General features: G+C 39.7%; 2 protein-coding genes across 3 annotated transcripts in view; one reads left to right on the top strand and one right to left on the bottom strand.

Moving 5' to 3' along the window:
• Window positions 1-17,593, bottom strand: part of ppat (phosphoribosyl pyrophosphate amidotransferase) — a 72,641-nt gene extending 55,048 nt beyond the window's left edge. Inside the window, exon 1 of one of the 2 annotated variants that reach the window (XM_062981537.1) lies at window positions 17,306-17,593. In XM_062981537.1, coding sequence (XP_062837607.1) covers window positions 17,306-17,565 — 260 coding nt within the window. In that variant the 5' untranslated portion in view covers window positions 17,566-17,593. The remainder of the gene's footprint in view (window positions 1-17,305) is intronic. The other variant, XM_062981538.1, reaches the window with a different exon arrangement.
• Window positions 1-17,961, top strand: part of paics (phosphoribosylaminoimidazole carboxylase and phosphoribosylaminoimidazolesuccinocarboxamide synthase) — a 67,413-nt gene that overhangs the window by 31,006 nt on the left and 18,446 nt on the right. Inside the window, exons 8-10 of the mRNA XM_062981539.1 lie at window positions 1,791-2,150; window positions 4,018-4,080; window positions 5,264-5,454. Coding sequence (XP_062837609.1) covers window positions 1,791-2,150; window positions 4,018-4,080; window positions 5,264-5,454 — 614 coding nt within the window. The remainder of the gene's footprint in view (window positions 1-1,790; window positions 2,151-4,017; window positions 4,081-5,263; window positions 5,455-17,961) is intronic.

The following is a 17,961-nucleotide window of genomic DNA, read 5'->3' as shown; positions in this document are numbered from 1 at the left end:
AAAAAGCAGTTCAATACACGGTAACATTATGTAGTAATTGCTGTATTTACGAATTTAGCACCAAAACATTGCAATGTATTGAAAACATTGACTACTAAAAGGCAGACTGTGTTGGATAATACAGAATGTTGGATAAGTGAAGGTTGGATAAGTGAGACTCTACTGTAGTTGTTATACTCTAGAAACTTTGTTTCTGTGGCTGCCACAAACTAGGTTGAATTGGTTGAGACTGGATGAGCTATTCCTTGAAAAACCGTAGCAAAATGTACAGGATGTCCTACAAAAACAGTTTTTGCAGTTTAATACACTTTTTCCGTGTTTTTATAATATAATCAATTAGGAGATGGCATTTATAATCCAAGAACAAAAATTGAGTTTCATAGTGTCATTTTTGCAAATGTGGAATGCTAAATATTATAGTAGAGATTTGCTTGCTTTTACAGTCCAGTTGCTGCAATGAGGCACAATTTAGCTAGTGTCAGTTTTGTGGATAAGGCATATCAAAAAATCACTTTTCAGATTTTGTTATTTGCTATTTTAGTTTTGATGATGTTATTATTATAATCCCAGTATGAATGACATTTCTGACAATCTGGTAATTCTAAATATAATTACTTAGGAGTAAGTCATATTGAACACAAACATATTTTAAAGATTTTTATGGTACTGCAATTAGCCATTTGAGAGCTGACAGTTTAAGGTTCTTCAAAACAGTTCCCATCAACCTAGCCAAAATAGCCATGGTATCATGGGAGTTGTACTCCATCAATATCTGCAGTTACAAGTTACTTATCAATCATTCACCAAACCAGAGGGCATCCACCAGCAGAAGATGCATCCTCAAACTGAAGCTCTCCAACTGTTTTGGCCTCCAAATCCCATAATCCCTCCCAGAGCTGGCCCTAGGTATTTTTCAAGTGTAGGCGAACAGAATTTTGGCGCCGCCCCCCCCCCCAACCAATCACTGGAAAATAAAAGCGTTGGATAAACGAAAATGTTGGATAATAAGGATGGATTAAGGAAAAGCCTATTAAACATCAAATTACATTAAGATTTTACAAATTAAGCACCAAAACATCATGTTTTACAAGAAATCAACAGAAAAAGCAGTCTCGACTGCGCCCCCGTATGTTTTGCGTCCAAAGCGACCGCTTAATTTGCCTCATTGTTGGACCGGCTCTGATCCCTCCTGACCATTGAACAAGATGGCTAGGGTTTCTGGAGGACTGCAGTTTTAGGATGCCTGATGTAGACTGATACTCACAACTGTGGCTGCACACCATCTACTTATTCCTCACAGTTTCTCCTGTGTGAAGAAGCTCTTGGGCATCATGTTAAAGCATGTGCTTAAACTTTTCACCAAGGCTTGTAACAGGAGTGGGAATTGTGTAGCTATCCAGCTGTTGATGAATTTCAACATTTGGCATTCTGGTTAGCAAGCTTGAAGTTGCAGCGCCTCATCATCTGAAGGCTGCATGATTCCCCCCCATAGCCTGGGACGATAGAAACAGTGGTTCCTCACTTGCATCTCACACATGGATCATTACACTCAGAAGCCCAGATCTAAACACTACTCAAAAGTAATAAACTTCTGAGACAAACTAGTGTGACCAGCAATAGCTTCTATACAGTAACTCAACTGTACACTAAGAATATAAGAATATTTGTTGTTGTTCAGATGTTCTCTTACTTAAAATAATGAATCTAAAATTTCTGGTTACTTTAACAGGTCTACTCTACTGTATGAATATTTATCTACTATTTAATGTTGTTGTTTTTTCTCTCTCCAGACAACCGAATGTCCTTGGATGAAGCACAGACTCACTTTAGGGTTGTCACAATTAATGACACAGGAACAGGAAAGCACTGGTGTGACAATGAAGTTAGAGCTCTGATAAATATATGGTCCAACGAGGAGATTCAGCAAATGCTCGAAGGAGCAACAAGAAATAAAGAAATATTTGAGGAGATTGCAAGACGACTAATGAAAGTTGGAATAGACAGAGACTGGAAGCAATGCCGCACCAAGTACAAGAACTTAAAATATGAATACCGTGCACTTCAGAAAGAAAATGATCAGCATGGCAATGCAAGAAGAAAAATGCGTTTTTATGATGAGATTGATTGCATTCTGAAAAGCCATCCCTCAGGTACGCAAACCTTCCAAGTTAGGAAAAATAGTCATTATGAGCAAAGGAAAAGGTAATTTAATGATCAGATTTTAAGAATTATATAATCTGCAGAATACTGGATGACAAGATGACATTGAATTATGTCTAATCTTTGCTGTTCAATTGATAAGTGACTCATATCTCAGTGATGGCTGTTTTACATGCAATTTTCCTGAGTGGTTTAAGTATAGTATAGCAATTGGGAGCAGATCACCAGCATTACTCACTCTGTCCACTCACGCCTTTCTCTGAGCTCTCTCAGGGCTACCTATATTTATTATACTGATGCTGCTGTTAATACAAGTAGTTTAACTTTCAACTTATGTTTAAAGTGCTTTTTTGGTGGAAAGGAAGAATATACATTAAATAGTCAAACTATCAATAAAAAATGTCAATGAAAAAGCAAAGGTTTTTTGGGGGAAGGCACATTCTAAAATCTGACGTAAGATATCTTTATTCAGACTTGCCAAAATATCACAAAGGCTTATTCAAATTTTCTTACCAGGCTATATGTTAAGAAGGGGAGAAAAGCAACACGGCTCTAAATTAGGCCAGAGTTTGCAACTGTGAGATCTGAAGTTCAGGTCCATTTCAGGCAAGACTTAGTCTCATAAATATAGTACTAGCATGCAATTTGTTTTTATTGTACAGATGTTACTAGACTGTTATGAAAAGAAGCTCCCTCTAACGCAGTGGTTGCCAATCTTTGGGGCTCCAGGTGTTTTGGATTTCAGCTTCCAGAAATTCCAGCCAGCTTACCAACCATCAGTAATCGTGCAAGATGAAGTCCAAAACACCTGGAGCCCCAAAGGTTGGGAACCACTGTTCTAACCACAGAAACAGTACTGTGGTAACACAAGATTCAGCTGTGGCAGCTCAGTTATGGACTACCCTTTGCTTTAAAGGCCCCATTGACATCTATGTTTCTTTCACTATAGTGTCATATGAAAACATGGTCTGTTTACATATAGATCCATACAGATTTCTTTTCCTCAGCTAAGTCTCAAAGGTGCTACAAAATCCCAGATCCATACACATGCATAGTTTTGAAATGTTTTCTGTCTTCTTTTACCTTGTTAAATTATTTAATAGGTTTCAGCATTTTGAGTCATTTTATCCATTACACTTTTTCAAAACGGCCATGTCTTTGAGCTCTTGAAATAGAGGGTGAGATATACATGTTTTCATAAATATGTACATTCATATATAAATACGTAACATGAAGGGAAACCAAGTTGAGTAGTAGAGGATTCAGTTCCGTCAATCATTGTACACCCTGTTAACTCACCTGCTTGGAATTATTTGTACTTCTAACTTCAAAGTGCTTCTTTAACATGATTGAATTGATCATGGTTCCCTCTTTACAGAAATTCGTCATTAAATAAATCCATGCTAAACTGTAATTGTAGTTAACTCCAGTGCCATGGTCAACCTATCCAAGAACATATGTCTACAGAAACTTTAAAAGGGATAAATTGTGTGTCGGGGGGGGGGGGGGGTGGTAATTATAATTAAGGGCAGTCCAATGGGACACATGATCGAGATAAAAATTAACATTACAGAATTGTGCACAATATGAATGAACCTCTTTCCCCCTCAAAGTTATTTATGCACTGTATGAACTTAAAAGTATCTTCATAGTAAAGAAATGCAATTCCAGCACTCTCTTGAAGAGGGTGAGAATTTGGACCAACAGTTTTATACATTTACGTTTTATAAATATTTCATAAAGAAAACAAAAAAAGCTAATATTCATAATGCTTCCTGCTTTAGAACTTTAACATAGCAACTTACCAGGATACACTTTAAAACATTTTATAACAGAATACTAATTGTTTTTCTAAAGAGACAGGAACAGAAGTTACCACAGATACATCACTGAGAGTCAAGAGAAAATCATCTGAAGAAGGTAAGAATTTCTTTCTGCTATTACAGGACTAAAAGGCCCTTTCTCTTATCAAAATCAGAAGTACAGCCAGCTCTCAGCATTTGCAGGTTTAACTTATGTGGATTTGATTAAATGTCTTATATCTAGGAATCATCCAGTGAGATTATATAGTCAACTTCCAGAAGACAACTGAGTTGTACTGGAGGATCCAGAAATTTCTTGAGAGGTGTTCTCTCAGATTTTAAAGAAGTGTTTTTATGTATGTTTTTTTCCATTTTTGTATAGATTCTGCACCCCTAGCCTGAGTAAAAAATGTACTCTTATCATTCTAGTAAAGAAAGAGAACAAAAGGTTACAGAAGACCTAATTTGTAGCACACTTCCCATCATAATGCTGGCTGTACTGTGTACAGGAAATCTGAAAACAATCAAATGCGAACAAAGAGGAATGATAGACCCAGTGATTTCTCTCCAATCTGTATGGGATGCAGTGGATGAAACTATGTGGGCAAGCTGCCCAGAAACATTCGTATTTACTTAATCACATGCAACCCCACCTTGCAGAGAACAGAGAAAGATGCACCTGTCCCATCTGTTCTTCGTTGTTTTTCTTAAAGTTTTCCCTGGGTTGGGGCCATGGAGATGTATATGTTATGTCTTTTGACTGGTCACAGACTGGTTTAGAAGCAGGGAACTTAATTCACATTGTTACAGAAAAATCAACATTATATACTAGAGTCTACACAAGAAGACAACAGAAGAAAGGGATGAATGAAGAGGAACTGGAAAATGTTATTCAGAAACTCATAAATGTTATGCAAAAGTGTGTGTACTTGTTACAATGGTATATAACAAATTGACATCCCAGTGCAGAATATGCATACCCAGTGACAGCTGGCATGATGCAGTGGTTTGGGTGTTGGGTTAGTACTCTGGAGACCAGTGTTCAAATCCCTAGTCCGCCATGGAATCCCACTAGATAATCTTAAGCAAGTCTTACTTTCTCAGCCTCAGAAGAAGGCAACAACCAACCCCTTCTAAACATTTTTTTCCAAGAAAAGACCAAGATAGACTCATCATAGAGTTGTCATATGTTAGAAACAACTTGAAGACACACAACAACATGCCTAATGTTAGGTCAGACTAAGCCCAACTCATTATTTCATAAAGATGTATCATACCTGAAATGGCATTTCCTCTTACAGAACCTTCGTCTATTCAGTTTAAGAAAAGTGCTTCTGAGAATATAGTAGTCCATTCACAACCATGTATACCTGACACCATGCATACGGTCATCAAAAACCGAAGGATGCCTTTCGAGAGGTTTTACAAGCAGGAAGAAATGCAGGATAACAACAGAATACAAATGAATGACATTCCTCCTTCCGCACAACAGGTTGGTGTCATTTTTTCCTCTCCTTTACAAAATAGTCTAAAGCAGGGGTCCCCAAACTTTTTAAACAGGGGGCCAGTTCACGATCCTTCGGACCGTTGGCGGGCTGGACTGTAGTTGGCCACTGAGCAATAATAATTAATAATAATAATAATAATAATAATAATAATAATAATAATAAAGAGGGTTGGAAGAGACCCTTTGGGCCATTGAGTCCAATCCCCTTCTGCCTTTGTGCACTGAAAGCACAAGCAAAGCATCCCTGACAGATGGCCACCCAGACTCAATGTTAATAATAATAATAATCATAATAATAAATGTGCTGTGAAAAAAGATCTCAGCCGGCATTTGGAAACAATAGACATTGACAAAATTACGATCTGCCAACTGCAGAAGGCCACCCTACTGGGATCTGCATGCATCATCCAAAAATACATCACAGTCCTAGACACTTGGGAATTGTTCAACTTGTGATTTTGTGAAATGAAATCCAGCAGATCTATCTTGTTTGCTGTATCATACTTATAATAAAAAAGCGGGTTGAAAGAGACCCTTAGTCCAACCCCCTTCTGCCTCTGTGCACCAGAAGCAGAAGCAAAGCATCCCTGACAGATGGCCACCCAGCCTCAATGTTAATAATAATAATAATAATAATAATAATAATAATAATAATAATAATAATAATAGGGTTGTAAGAGAAGAAGAGACCCCTTGGATCATTTAGCCCAACCCCCTTCTGCCCTTGTGCCATGGGGGCCAGATAAATGGCTTCGATGGGGCGCATCCGGCCCCCAGGCCTTAGTTTGGGGACCCCTGGTCTAAAGGAATATGAAAAATCTCAGGTGATAGCAGTGAAAAGATTGCTAGCTAGTTCCTTTGACTTGTATAGTTTTCATAAGATTAAGAAATTAATCTACTATAAAGCAACATGGAAAACAGCATCACTGTTTAAGAAACATAGGCTGGCTATCCCATATTTACCCACTTGGAAGAAAGCCCCATTGATCATGTACATATTTGGATAAGTGAAAAGAGAGCTTATTTTCACTTTTAACTATGTTAGGCACTGTAATGTTACTCTACTGCTGAAAATAAAGAATATGCATGTGCTAGAGACTACAACAACAAAGTATTTGATAAATCAGTTACTAAAACATAATACGAGTAGCTTGGCCTTACAATGCAAAAGGATTGTAGTAGTATCTGAATGTGAAGAACATGGACTCCATAGTCGTATGACTGTACTCCTACTTTGAATGGTGCTCCACTAAGAAAATAACACAATGCATTTCAAAATAAAATATTCCAGGCTGAACACAAATAAGTTTAATTATAGATTAAAAATTAGTGTGTTGAGTCAGACATAGTTCCACTTCTAGTAGACTTAATGAGGGCAATGAGGGTTAAGTTTGTTAAGTTTGCTTACTTATGTTCTTCTGGTTTCTATTGATCTGTTCTAAGTGACAGATCTGATGAAATCTGGTTTCAACCATGTTTCTAATTAATTGGTTAATTTAGAGGACTATTTAAGAAGAGAAGGGAGATTGCAAGGAAAGGTTTCACTCCTGTCCCCTGCATGTTATGTTTAGTGTCCATAGTTAATCTGCACAGAGCACTGCACCTGAACTATTAAACATGTGTTTAGTAAAGATGCATGCATAGCTGATTTGGTCCTAATTCTGTTGCATCCAGATGTGAGGGATGAAATTTAATTTCTGAGAAGGTTTTCTGAAAAGTTCAGTAGGATGAATTCTAAATCTCACTCATCGTAAGACTGTGGTGAAGGGAACTTTCTCTGAATCAGAAATGCAATCTCAGCATTGGGCAGAATACCCCATACTTCTGCAAGTAAGATTCTTAGTATTTATTTATCGTTTCAGAAGCAAACTGAGAATACAGTTATAATGTATAGAAAAGCCACAAACAATGCTAAAAACTTGGCATTATACTAAATTTCCTTTGATCAGAAGCTGGTCACTTTGAATGCCTCTGGTGTCGCTGTAAGAAGGTTCTCCATAGTGCATGTGGCAGGGCTCAGAGTGCATTGTAGTAAGTGGTCTGTGGTTTGCTCTTCTCCATGCTCACATATCGTGGACTCCACTTTGTAACTCCATTTCTTAAGGTTAGCTCTGCATCTCGTGGTGCCAGAGTGCAGCCTGTTCAGCGCCTTTCAAGTTGCCCAGTCTTCTGTGTGCCCAGGAGGGAGTTTCTCATCTGGTCTCAGTCACTGATTGAAGTTCCGGATTTCAGCCTGCCACTTTTACTTATTTATTTATTTATTTATTTATTTATTCACAGCATTTATATTCCGCCCTTCTCACCCTGAAGGGGACTCAGGGAGGATCACATTACACATATAGGCAAACATTCAATGCCTTTTAACATAGAACAAAGGCAAGACAAACATAGGCTCCAAGCGGGCCCCGAACTCATGACCTCCTGGTCAGAGTGATTCATTGCAGCTGGCTTGCTCTCCAGCCTGCGCCTGCTCTGCATGCCCAGTATGGAATACATCTCACCACATTAAAACAGTGGATGTGATTCTTAATGAGAAATTATACTGTTTAGCTGGTATTGCACCACCTGACATCAGTCGGGAAGTAGCAGCGAATAATGAAAGAACCAAGGCATGGACAACTCTGGCCCATCGTCTGTTCGGCTGGATTCAGCTGGCTTGTTCTCCAGCCTGCGCCACAGCCCAGACCTTTTGGACTCTCGCTTGCTGAGATGTTCCTGCAAATATCTCTATAGAATTTAGGAAACTATTTCTTGATTGCTGGCTAATATCCGAACAGAGGATGGACCGAAGTTGTCAAAGCCTTGGTCTTTTCATTACAGGCTGCTACTTCCCGCCGGATGTCAGGTAGTGCAATTCCGGCTAAATAGTATAATTTCTCTACTGGTGTAGGGCATGGACATCCTGTGATAATGTGGCATGTCTCATTAAGAGACAAATCCACTTTTTTAACCTGGTGAGATGTATTCCACACTGAGCTTGCATATTCAGCAGCAGAGTAGCAAAGCACAAGGGCAGATGTCTTCACTGTGTCTGGTTGTGATCCCCATGTTGTGCCAGTCACTTTTCATATAATTTCTAGCACCCACCTTTTGTTTGATATTCAAGCAGTGCTTCTTATAAGTCAGAGCACTGTCCAGAGCAGTGGTTCTCAACCTGGTGTCTCCAGATGTTTTTGGCCTACAACTCCCAGAAGTCCCAGCCAGTTTACCAGCTGTTAGGATTTCTGGGAGTTGAAGGCCAAAAACATCTGAGAACCCCAGGTTGAGAACCAATGGTCCAGAGTAACCCCCAGGTTTTTTGGTGTGCTGCAATGCTCCAGTGGGATTCCTTCTTAGATTCTTAGTTTCTTCAAGAAAAAAACGTTCAGGTTCCAAAAAAGAAAACATCCATAATTAAAATTGGATGTTGCCTCTTTGGGGACTCTAAGGTTTTTTTTTTTGTTCTTGAGCAAATTACAAATCTTACTTTAAAATAGCTCAAAATACTATTACCCTTTTTGCCAAAAATTATCTACTAGTCCTCCATTAAATGGACAGAATTTTAGCAGGTTTCCAAATAACTTCCAAATCAAAAATAGCAAGTAGTAATGTGATGTTGGTTGTACAGGATAAGAAAATAATTCTTCCCTACAAATAAATAGTCAAAAGATAAAAGAACAGAAAACCTTGCATTCTGAAGCAAAGTCACAACGCAATAACAAGAAACAAAGGCTGAGATACAACAGTGAACAAAGAACTATGTATTATTAGTTTTGCTACAGTGGCTGAAAATGAATCTAAGAGTATACATTTTTCACTAATCTCTGGCAAATTTTACTCTAATTCCAATAAAATTTATCATCCAGATTGGCTGCCAAAATGTTCTCACTATGAGAAACAAGAATGCATTCAGAAACAGTCTTAATCAGTGAACATCCCATTCTTGCCAAAGTATTTCTCAAAATGGAGCATGTTTTAGGAAAAAATTAACAAGCCCCAATCTTGTTCCAAAATGCATGTTGCAGAATTGGCTGGGTCAAGGACTCACATGACGTTTTTTTTTTTCCTTTATTGATTAACATGAATCAAATTCCTGAAGCAAGATGTTTGCAATATGGGTTCAGTCCTCTTTCCTTACTTGGCATCCTCATTTTATAACTTGTTTTATAAGTATCCAGTAGCCCCGCATATTCACAGACAGCAAAATACTCTTCAACTTCTTTTGCAACGAAACTTCTATGTAAGTATTTAATAACAGGATTTTTAACACCTTTAAACTGGAATCAATTAAAACATACCCTGGATTGAGCTCCAGTAAAGTAAATGGGACATTAGCAGAGATTGCACTATACATCATTCTGCTATTAAGCAGATGATGTTGGATATAAGAAACTCTGAAAAATATTCAAAGGAACTGTCCTTTTTCCACAGATACTTTTGCATATGTATACCACAAAAATAGTCAAATGACTTGAAAACACATCTGTCCTACAGAACCTATTTTGTTCATAACTTGGGGACTGCCTGTACTTTGTACTTGAAAGATGGTTCCATCATTTTGCCCTTGAACAAAGATCTTCAGTCTGAAAAGTTAAGTGTGTACTATTTAAGTCTGCAAAATCATTTAAGTTCGCTCATTTTGATAAGAGAGCTCCCTGTCCTGTGATAGCTTGTTTTTTAAATGTGGTTTAGGAGAGATTCCAGTACTTCCACATATGCATGCAAGAGCTCCAAATTATTTTGGCTAAAGATATAAAATCTATGACTAAACGAAAGGAAAAATGTAAAAAGTATTGTGAAAAACACAATACAAGATGCCAGAAAATAGCCAACATGACAAAAGTATTGAAGATATTATTCTTCCAAATGGGAGTGGCTGATAAATTGACCAGGTGGCATATACATATTTTAATTACTTGCTGTGGATACAATCAGGTAGCATTCAGCTAACTATAGGCCGGAATTGCTGACTTATTCTATATGCTAAAACCAATGTTATAAATGTATAGTAAAGGTAGCAGTTTTCCCCTGACATTAAGTCCAGTCATGTCCGACTCTGAGGGTTGGTGCTCATCTCCATTTCGAAGCCAAAGAGCTAGTGTTGTCCGTAGACACCTCCAAGGTCATGTGGCCAGCAGTGACTGCATGGAACACCGTTACCTTCCTGCTGGAGCAGTACCTATTGATCTACTCACATTTGCATGTTTTCGAACTGCTAGGTTGGTAGAAGCTGGGGCTAACAGCAGGAGCTCACCCTGCTCCCCGGATTCGAACTCCCAACTTTTCAGTCAGCAAGTTCAGCAGGTCAATGGTTTAATCCGCTGCACCACCGGTGGCTCCTTATAAATGAATAAAGCGCGCAAAATCACATTAAATGTTAAAATGTATTACTAAGAAGAAATCCGCCAGTATAACTTTAGACTGTATACTGTGTGTTAGAACACATTTCCTCAAAGAGTGGCATTAATTTTAGCTATAACAGAAACTTTCAGAGAAGGACATGTGGAGGGTGATGGATGTGAATATACTTTACGAAACCTGTGCCAGATTTTACATCTTATCCATTAGGATAAATGTCAGCATAAAATGGCACAGTAATCAACAGTGTACACCAGAATGCAAACTAAAAACGACTTTGAGATGCCCTGTAGAATAAATATTGCACAGTAGTACTCAGGCTTCTTTCTTCAAGTACAAAAGTCCATGTGTAGCAATAGCTAGAAACTTATTTGGTATATAAAGCCATGATGAGCTATTCAGATGAAGTATTTAGTACAAAGGGTCACTGAAGCTACTCCAGAAAAACAATGATACTCTAGCTCAATTATAATTATCTAGTTCCTCAAAACTATGGCATATTACAAACATAATCTGGTTAATTCGCACAGTAAACTACATTAATGTTGTTGCCATTGTTGTGTGCCTTCAAGTTGTTTCCGACTTGTGATAACCCTAAGACAAATCTATCACAAGGTTTTCTTGGAAAGATTTGTTCAAAAGGGGTTTGTCTTTGCTTTTTATTTACAGTACACTTCTGCACGGTGCTGAACTAAAATACGTTATCTAATGGGTTTGTTAAAAGACCCAACCAGCGTGATCTGCATCAAAGGCATCCAGCCTTAATTCAGAGCTCAGTTAACACAGCAGCACAACTGTAACCTAAATGAGAAAATCTGGCCTTGAAATTGTATATAAAAACAATACAATATTGTTGACATACAAGATGTGGCACTTGCCAATTACAATCAAGTCAACCATTGTCTACCATAGGGCTCCACACTGTTGAGCAATTGACTCAACCCAAGTGTGAGTGACTATTAACTGCATTTCAGATGTGAAATTGTAATTTATTAAATATATTCTGTGTTTCATTTATGAACACAACTTTCTGACAAACAACATATAATACTTAATATGTGTGTTCTGAATTAAAACTATGGTTTAAAGCAAGGGTCCCCAAACTAAGGACTGTGGGCTGGATCCAGCCCCCTAAGGCAATTTTCCTAGCCTTTGCCAGCATTTCTTGCAGCCACCAAATTAAAGCTTTTGTTGATTACAGTACACTACATCAGTTACACGGAGTACTAGTTAAATTCACCAGTTATTACCAGCATGTTCAATTGTTGTAATTGTGTACCTCAAACTTGTCAACCCTAAGGGTTTTCTTGGCAAGGATTTGAGCAGGAGGGTTGACTTTCCCTTCCTCTGAAGCTGAGAAACTGTGACTTGCCCAAGCTCACTCAATGGGTTTCAATGGCTAGACAGGGATTTGAACCCTGTAATCTTGAGTCCTTGCCCAATACCAAAGTCTCTATAATATACTGAGCCCTTCCACACAGCCATATAACCCAGAATATCAAGGCAAAAAATCCCACAATATCTTATTTGAACTCTGCATATATTCCAGTTCAAAGCAGATAATATGGGATTCAGCTACATGGAAGGGGCCACTGGCTGTCTCAAGCTTGAGAGATTGTGATCAGTGGGGTCAGAGGGAACTATAACACAAGAAGTGAAAACAATTAGCATCACTTCAACTGTAACATTAACAAACAATAGTTGGGTGGATACACAGACATCCTTGCATTGATATGCTAATCAATACATGGAATGTAATGAAAAGCCTTTGTCTCTATTCAAACTAAAGGAGATAGGCTTTTACTTCATGCATGAACTTTTACCTTTGCAATTCTTTTCCCCCCTCAAGAATGGTTACTCAGGGGTCATAGACAAATGCCCTGAGAAAGTGAAGGCTTGCAATTTCCGATATCAGATTTATTCTATTGCATTGAGGCCGACCCAATAGAGCATTGCTAGAAAATGATGTCCTATATCATGTTAGAAGTCTAGGTTAGATAGCTGCAACAATCTGCCACATTTGACCCACTAAAAACTGTTATTTTTGGAAAAAGTTACTTTAACAGGAATGTTATGATCCTCTGATTTCATCATGGCTACAAAAGATCATCAGGAAATTCCAAGAATGAAAAGTAATCCAATTTAAAATCTAATTCTAAAGAGCTGAACATAGAACATAGAAAATATGTTTAGGATTGGAGGCTGTAAATCTACAAGACTTAGAATTGAGTAAACAAGTAAATGAATGGTTATTAGACCTAAAAATCCATGAAGGGACATGTAACTAGATGCAAGATAGCCCCTTCTGTGGCAATCTTTAAATAATTTAAATTGAATTCAAACAAATGTGAGATTTTAAAGAAAAGAAAGAACATACCAGGCTTTATTGGAAGCAATTTGAAAAACCCGTTTATAAAACAATCAAGATTCCAGAGCACTGACAAGTCAAGCGAAGTACAATAAGCAATGGGAGAAATTTTTAGAATTATGCTTTGCACATGACTTGTATGTGTGCATTATGTGTGTGCGCTCAAAATGGTTGCATGTGATTATCGCATTTATGCAGTGTAGGTTTATCAGAAGGAAGAATGATGTTGCTATTGCTGGACTAAAATTCCCAGTAGCCCCAAACCAGCATAGACAACAGTGAGAAATGTCAACAGGTTGTGTTCAGCAACCCCTAATTCTTAACCTTCTCTATAGGAAACTGCCAAACCAATAAGTGCTTTACAACACATGGAAGTGGAGGGAAAGGTCTGTCTTTACAAGATGCTACTTAATGAGTATGTAAGTAGTTAAGGACTGTCAAAACTGTTGAAGAAATGCTTGAGAAAGAGTCAGATTGCTTTACAGGAGAAATCAGGAGGTGAGGGTAGGTCTTATCAGTACAGTGATGTAACTCACCTCAGCCTATAGGTTTTGGTGTAAGTTTAATCATCAGTTATGCTATGTATTGTTTAGTGTGCCTGTGAGAGATTGTTATTTTCTCAGTCAGCTCTGGCTCACAAAAGTACATCAAGTCATTGATGCAGAAATAAGCCTGAGGCACAGATTTCCAGCACCAATCTATGCCACCTTTACTTGCAAGTAAAGCCTGCCATGTTTTGTAGGGCTTACAGTTCAGTCATTGTTTTGGTGTTTCAAACATTTGGTGATAGTAGTCAGAGAAGGAGTACTTCTGCTTACAAGAATACTGTTAGTATCCCACTAATAATGGGTTCCCATCACAATCCTGCTAGACTACTAAGTAAGCAAGAATGAGTATCATTCCTAAACCAAGTAATGAATTTGTAGGTGACCTGATTAATCCAGGAATGTTTTTATTTGTATACAATTAAAAATATTAGAAGACAAAGGCAGACACTGCATGGCCACCATGCTGGCTAGAAGTAGTGATGCTTGTGATCAAACACATCTGTTGTGCCATACATCAAGAAGGGGCAAAGAGAAGGTGGTACGTACACTGAAATGCGAGACTTAAATCTCAGAACCTACTGCAGATGTAACAGAAAGAGGGATAACTTGCATCTTGTTCTGATGATCCCTTTCAGATAAGTATCAGTGCAAGTTCTTTGCTCCTATTTGAATTACACTAAAAATTCTAGCCTTGATGCAGTTAATTACAGGTTGGCTATCCCTTATCCAAAACATTTGGGACCAGAAGTATTTTGAATTTTGGAATCCCTGCATTGGCTTACACATTCATATTGATATATCATGGAGTCTCTTACCTTCTATGTGCATCTTATATAATGGCCTGAAAGTAATTTATACACAATATTTTAAAATAATTTATGTATTTAATCATTTATGCCACCTTGTGGGAAATTTCAGATTTGAGTTTTTCTGATTTGAGAATTCCAGATGAAATATACTCAGTCTGTACCAACATATCACCCCTTGAGCTAAACAGAAATCTTGAAGAATTTAATACTCTCTGCCCTGCAAAAGTATATTGATACAGAAAATGGGAAATCTGTATTGCAAATTAAGACCAGAGCACAAACATGTTATTTTGTTTAGACAACTCTTCCAAAATCCTCCAACCAATATGTTCACATTCCTGAGCTCTGATTTTACTACACATAAATAAGGAATAAGAGACTATCATTAGCAATGGCTACTTAGGCTGCATTTATACGACCCTATATCCCAGGATCTGATCCCAGATTATCTGCTTACCTCAGATTTTCTGACAGTGTAGATAAGTGGTTCTCAACCTGTGGGTCTCCAGATGTTTTGCCCTTCGACTCCCAGAAATCCTAACAGCTGGTAAACTGGCTGGGATTTCTGTGAGTTGTAGGCCAAAACACCTGGGGACCCACAGGTTGAGAACCACTAGTGTAGACTAAGGCCCCATCCACACAGCTGAATAAAATGCCACATTATCTGCTTTGAACTGGGATATATGGCAGTGTAGACTCTGATAACCCAGTTTAAAGCAAATATTGTGGGTTATTCTGCCTTAATATTCTGGGTTATATGGCCCTTCCACACAGCCATATAACCCAGCATATCAAGGCAGAAAATCCCACAATATCTGCTTTGAACTGGGTTATCCGAGTTCCACACTGCCATATATCCCAGTTTAAAGCAGAAAACATGGGATTTTATTCAGCTGTATGGAAGGGGCCCCAGTTCAAAGCAGATATTGTGGGATTTTCTGCCTTGATATTCTGGGTTATATGGCTGTGTGGAAGGACCCTGAGTCCACACTGCCATATAACCCAGTTCAAAGCGGATAATGTGGGATTTTATACAGCTGTGTGGAAAGGGCCCTAGATGCTGAGCAGATTCAATGCCATCATTGTTTGGTAAAAACACAAACTTTGACCGGAATTCGTGAAGGCCCTGTATTATAAAACATGAGGAAACATTCAGATGTTCGAAGCAGCCAGCTGTACTTTAAACTTACCTGCAAGACATCTGATTTATCACCTAATAAGTGTGAGGGCAAACAGCGGCAAAGCACCAGGGCCTTAGGCAGTAGTGGAGTGCTTACTTTTTGGGGAGCAAATTGCATTAGGCTCACAAAAACAATCCCACTAGGGACACATGAATCAGATAGGTTTACATCTTGATTATTATTTTCTTTTTAAAAAATCCTATGCACATGCACTTTGGGCCCTTCCACACAGCCATATAACCCAGAATATCAAGGCAGAAAATCCCACAATATCTCCTTTGAACTGGATTATCTGAGTCCACACTGTCATATATTCCAGTTCAAAACAGATAATGTGGGATTTTATTCAGCCATGTGGAAGGGGCCTCTGAATTAAATCCCATCTAGTTGGTGCATCTGTAGGGTAGAATTAAGGGAGTTTGACACCACTTTAACTGCCAGGGCTCAATGCTGTGGAACCCTGAAAATAAATCAGGATGCATCTACAATCCAGGCATGGGCAAACTTTGGCCCTGCAGGTGTTTTGGACTTCAACACCCACAATTCCTAATACCCTACCAGCTGGGTTGCTGATTTTTCCAGGCTGTATGGCCATGTTCCTGAAGCATTTTCTTCTGATGTTTTGGCTGCATCTAGGGCAGGCATCCTCAGAGGTTGTGAGGTCTGTTGGAAACTAGGCAGGTGTGGTTTATGTATCTGTGGGATGTTCAGGGAGGGAGAAAGCACTCTTGTCTGTTTGAGGCAAGTGTGGCTGTTGCAATTGGCCAGCTTGATTAGCATTGAACAGCCTTTCAGTTTCAAGCTCTGGTTGTTTACTGCTTGGGGGAATCCTCTGTTTCCCCCCCCCCCTTGTGTCAGGAGTGACTTGAGAAACTACAAGTTGCTTCTGGTGTGAGAGAATTGGCCATCTGCAAGGACGTTGCCAAGGGAACGCCTGGATGTTTTGATTTTCTTACCGCCCTTGTGGGAGACTTCTCTCATGTCCCTGCATGGAGCTGGGGCTGATAGAGGGAGCTCATCCGCGCTCTCCCCAGGTTGGATTTGAACTGGCAACCTTGAGGTCAGCAACCCAACCTTCAAGTCATCAGTCCTGCAGGCGCTAGGGTTTAATCCACTGCGACACAGGGGACTCCAACCTTATGTTAACTGGCCCTGATTGTTTACTATCTGGAATTCCTCTTTCTTCTGAGCATTATTCTTTATTTACTTCCCTGATTTTCGAGTTTTTTTAAAACACTGATCGCCAGTTTTTGTTCCTTTTCATGGTTTCTTACTTTCTGCTGAAACTGTCCACATGTTTGTGGATTTCAACTGCTTTTCTGTGTAGCCTGACATGGTGATTGTTAAGAGTGATCCTCAAATAATATGCTGTGTCCAGGTTGGTACATCAAGTGCTCTGCTACCGGCTGTTAGGAATTGTGGGAGTTGGGAGTCCAAAACTCCTGGAGGGCTGAAGTTTGCCCATGCCTGGTAGAGGCAACCTTTAGGAAGACTCAGAGCCAGAACAGGGCGCCTCCAAGGCTCTAGCGCTGGAGATCAGGCCTTTCCCCAGTGAGATCCCTCATGTGTTGCCCCCAAAGTTGCTCCTCTTACCTGTGCTGCAGCCCCACCAGCCCCAGGGTGATCACATGCGGCACGTCCAGCTCGGTGGGCCAGACCCCGGCGGCGAGGCAGCCGAAGACGCCGCACTCCTCCCCGATGCCCAGCTCCTCGAACTCCATGGTGGGTCGGTCGCACACGTGTCGCGGCCGCCCCTGTTGTTGTCGCTCCTGGCGCGGCGCTTGTGGCCGCTTGGGCTTGTGGGCGAGGACGGAGCCTCTCCTTTTTCCCGCCCCTCGGCTCCTGATTTGCATACGGACCTGATTTGCATAGAGACAGGAGAGAGAGCGCGCGCGCTAATCACGCTGCAGCTCCCAAGTTGGGAGTCCGGCCCCTCTTTCTGCTTTGTGGGAACGGGGTCACTTTTCGAACAAGGGGCGTGGGCGTGTAGGACTGAAAGTTAGCCCTCCCTCTCCCCTCACGTCCCGCCTCTCCTCTTTTCCTGGTGGATGTGAGTTTTCCGGGCTGTAAGGCCATGTTCTAGAACAGGCATGGGCAAACTTTGGCCCTCCTGGTGTTTTGGACTTCAACTCCCACAATTCCTAACAGCCGGTAGGCTGTTAGGAATTGTGGGAGTTGAAGTCCAAAACACCAGGAGGGCCAAAGTTTGCCCATGCCTGTTCCAGAAGCATTACAAACCCCACTTGCCT

The sequence above is a fragment of the Anolis carolinensis genome, chromosome 5, assembly GCF_035594765.1.
Source record: "Anolis carolinensis isolate JA03-04 chromosome 5, rAnoCar3.1.pri, whole genome shotgun sequence".
NCBI classification, from domain to species: Eukaryota; Metazoa; Chordata; class Lepidosauria; order Squamata; family Dactyloidae; genus Anolis; species Anolis carolinensis.
Note: the sequence above shows the minus strand (reverse complement) of the source record. Positions and strands in the feature narration are given on the sequence as shown.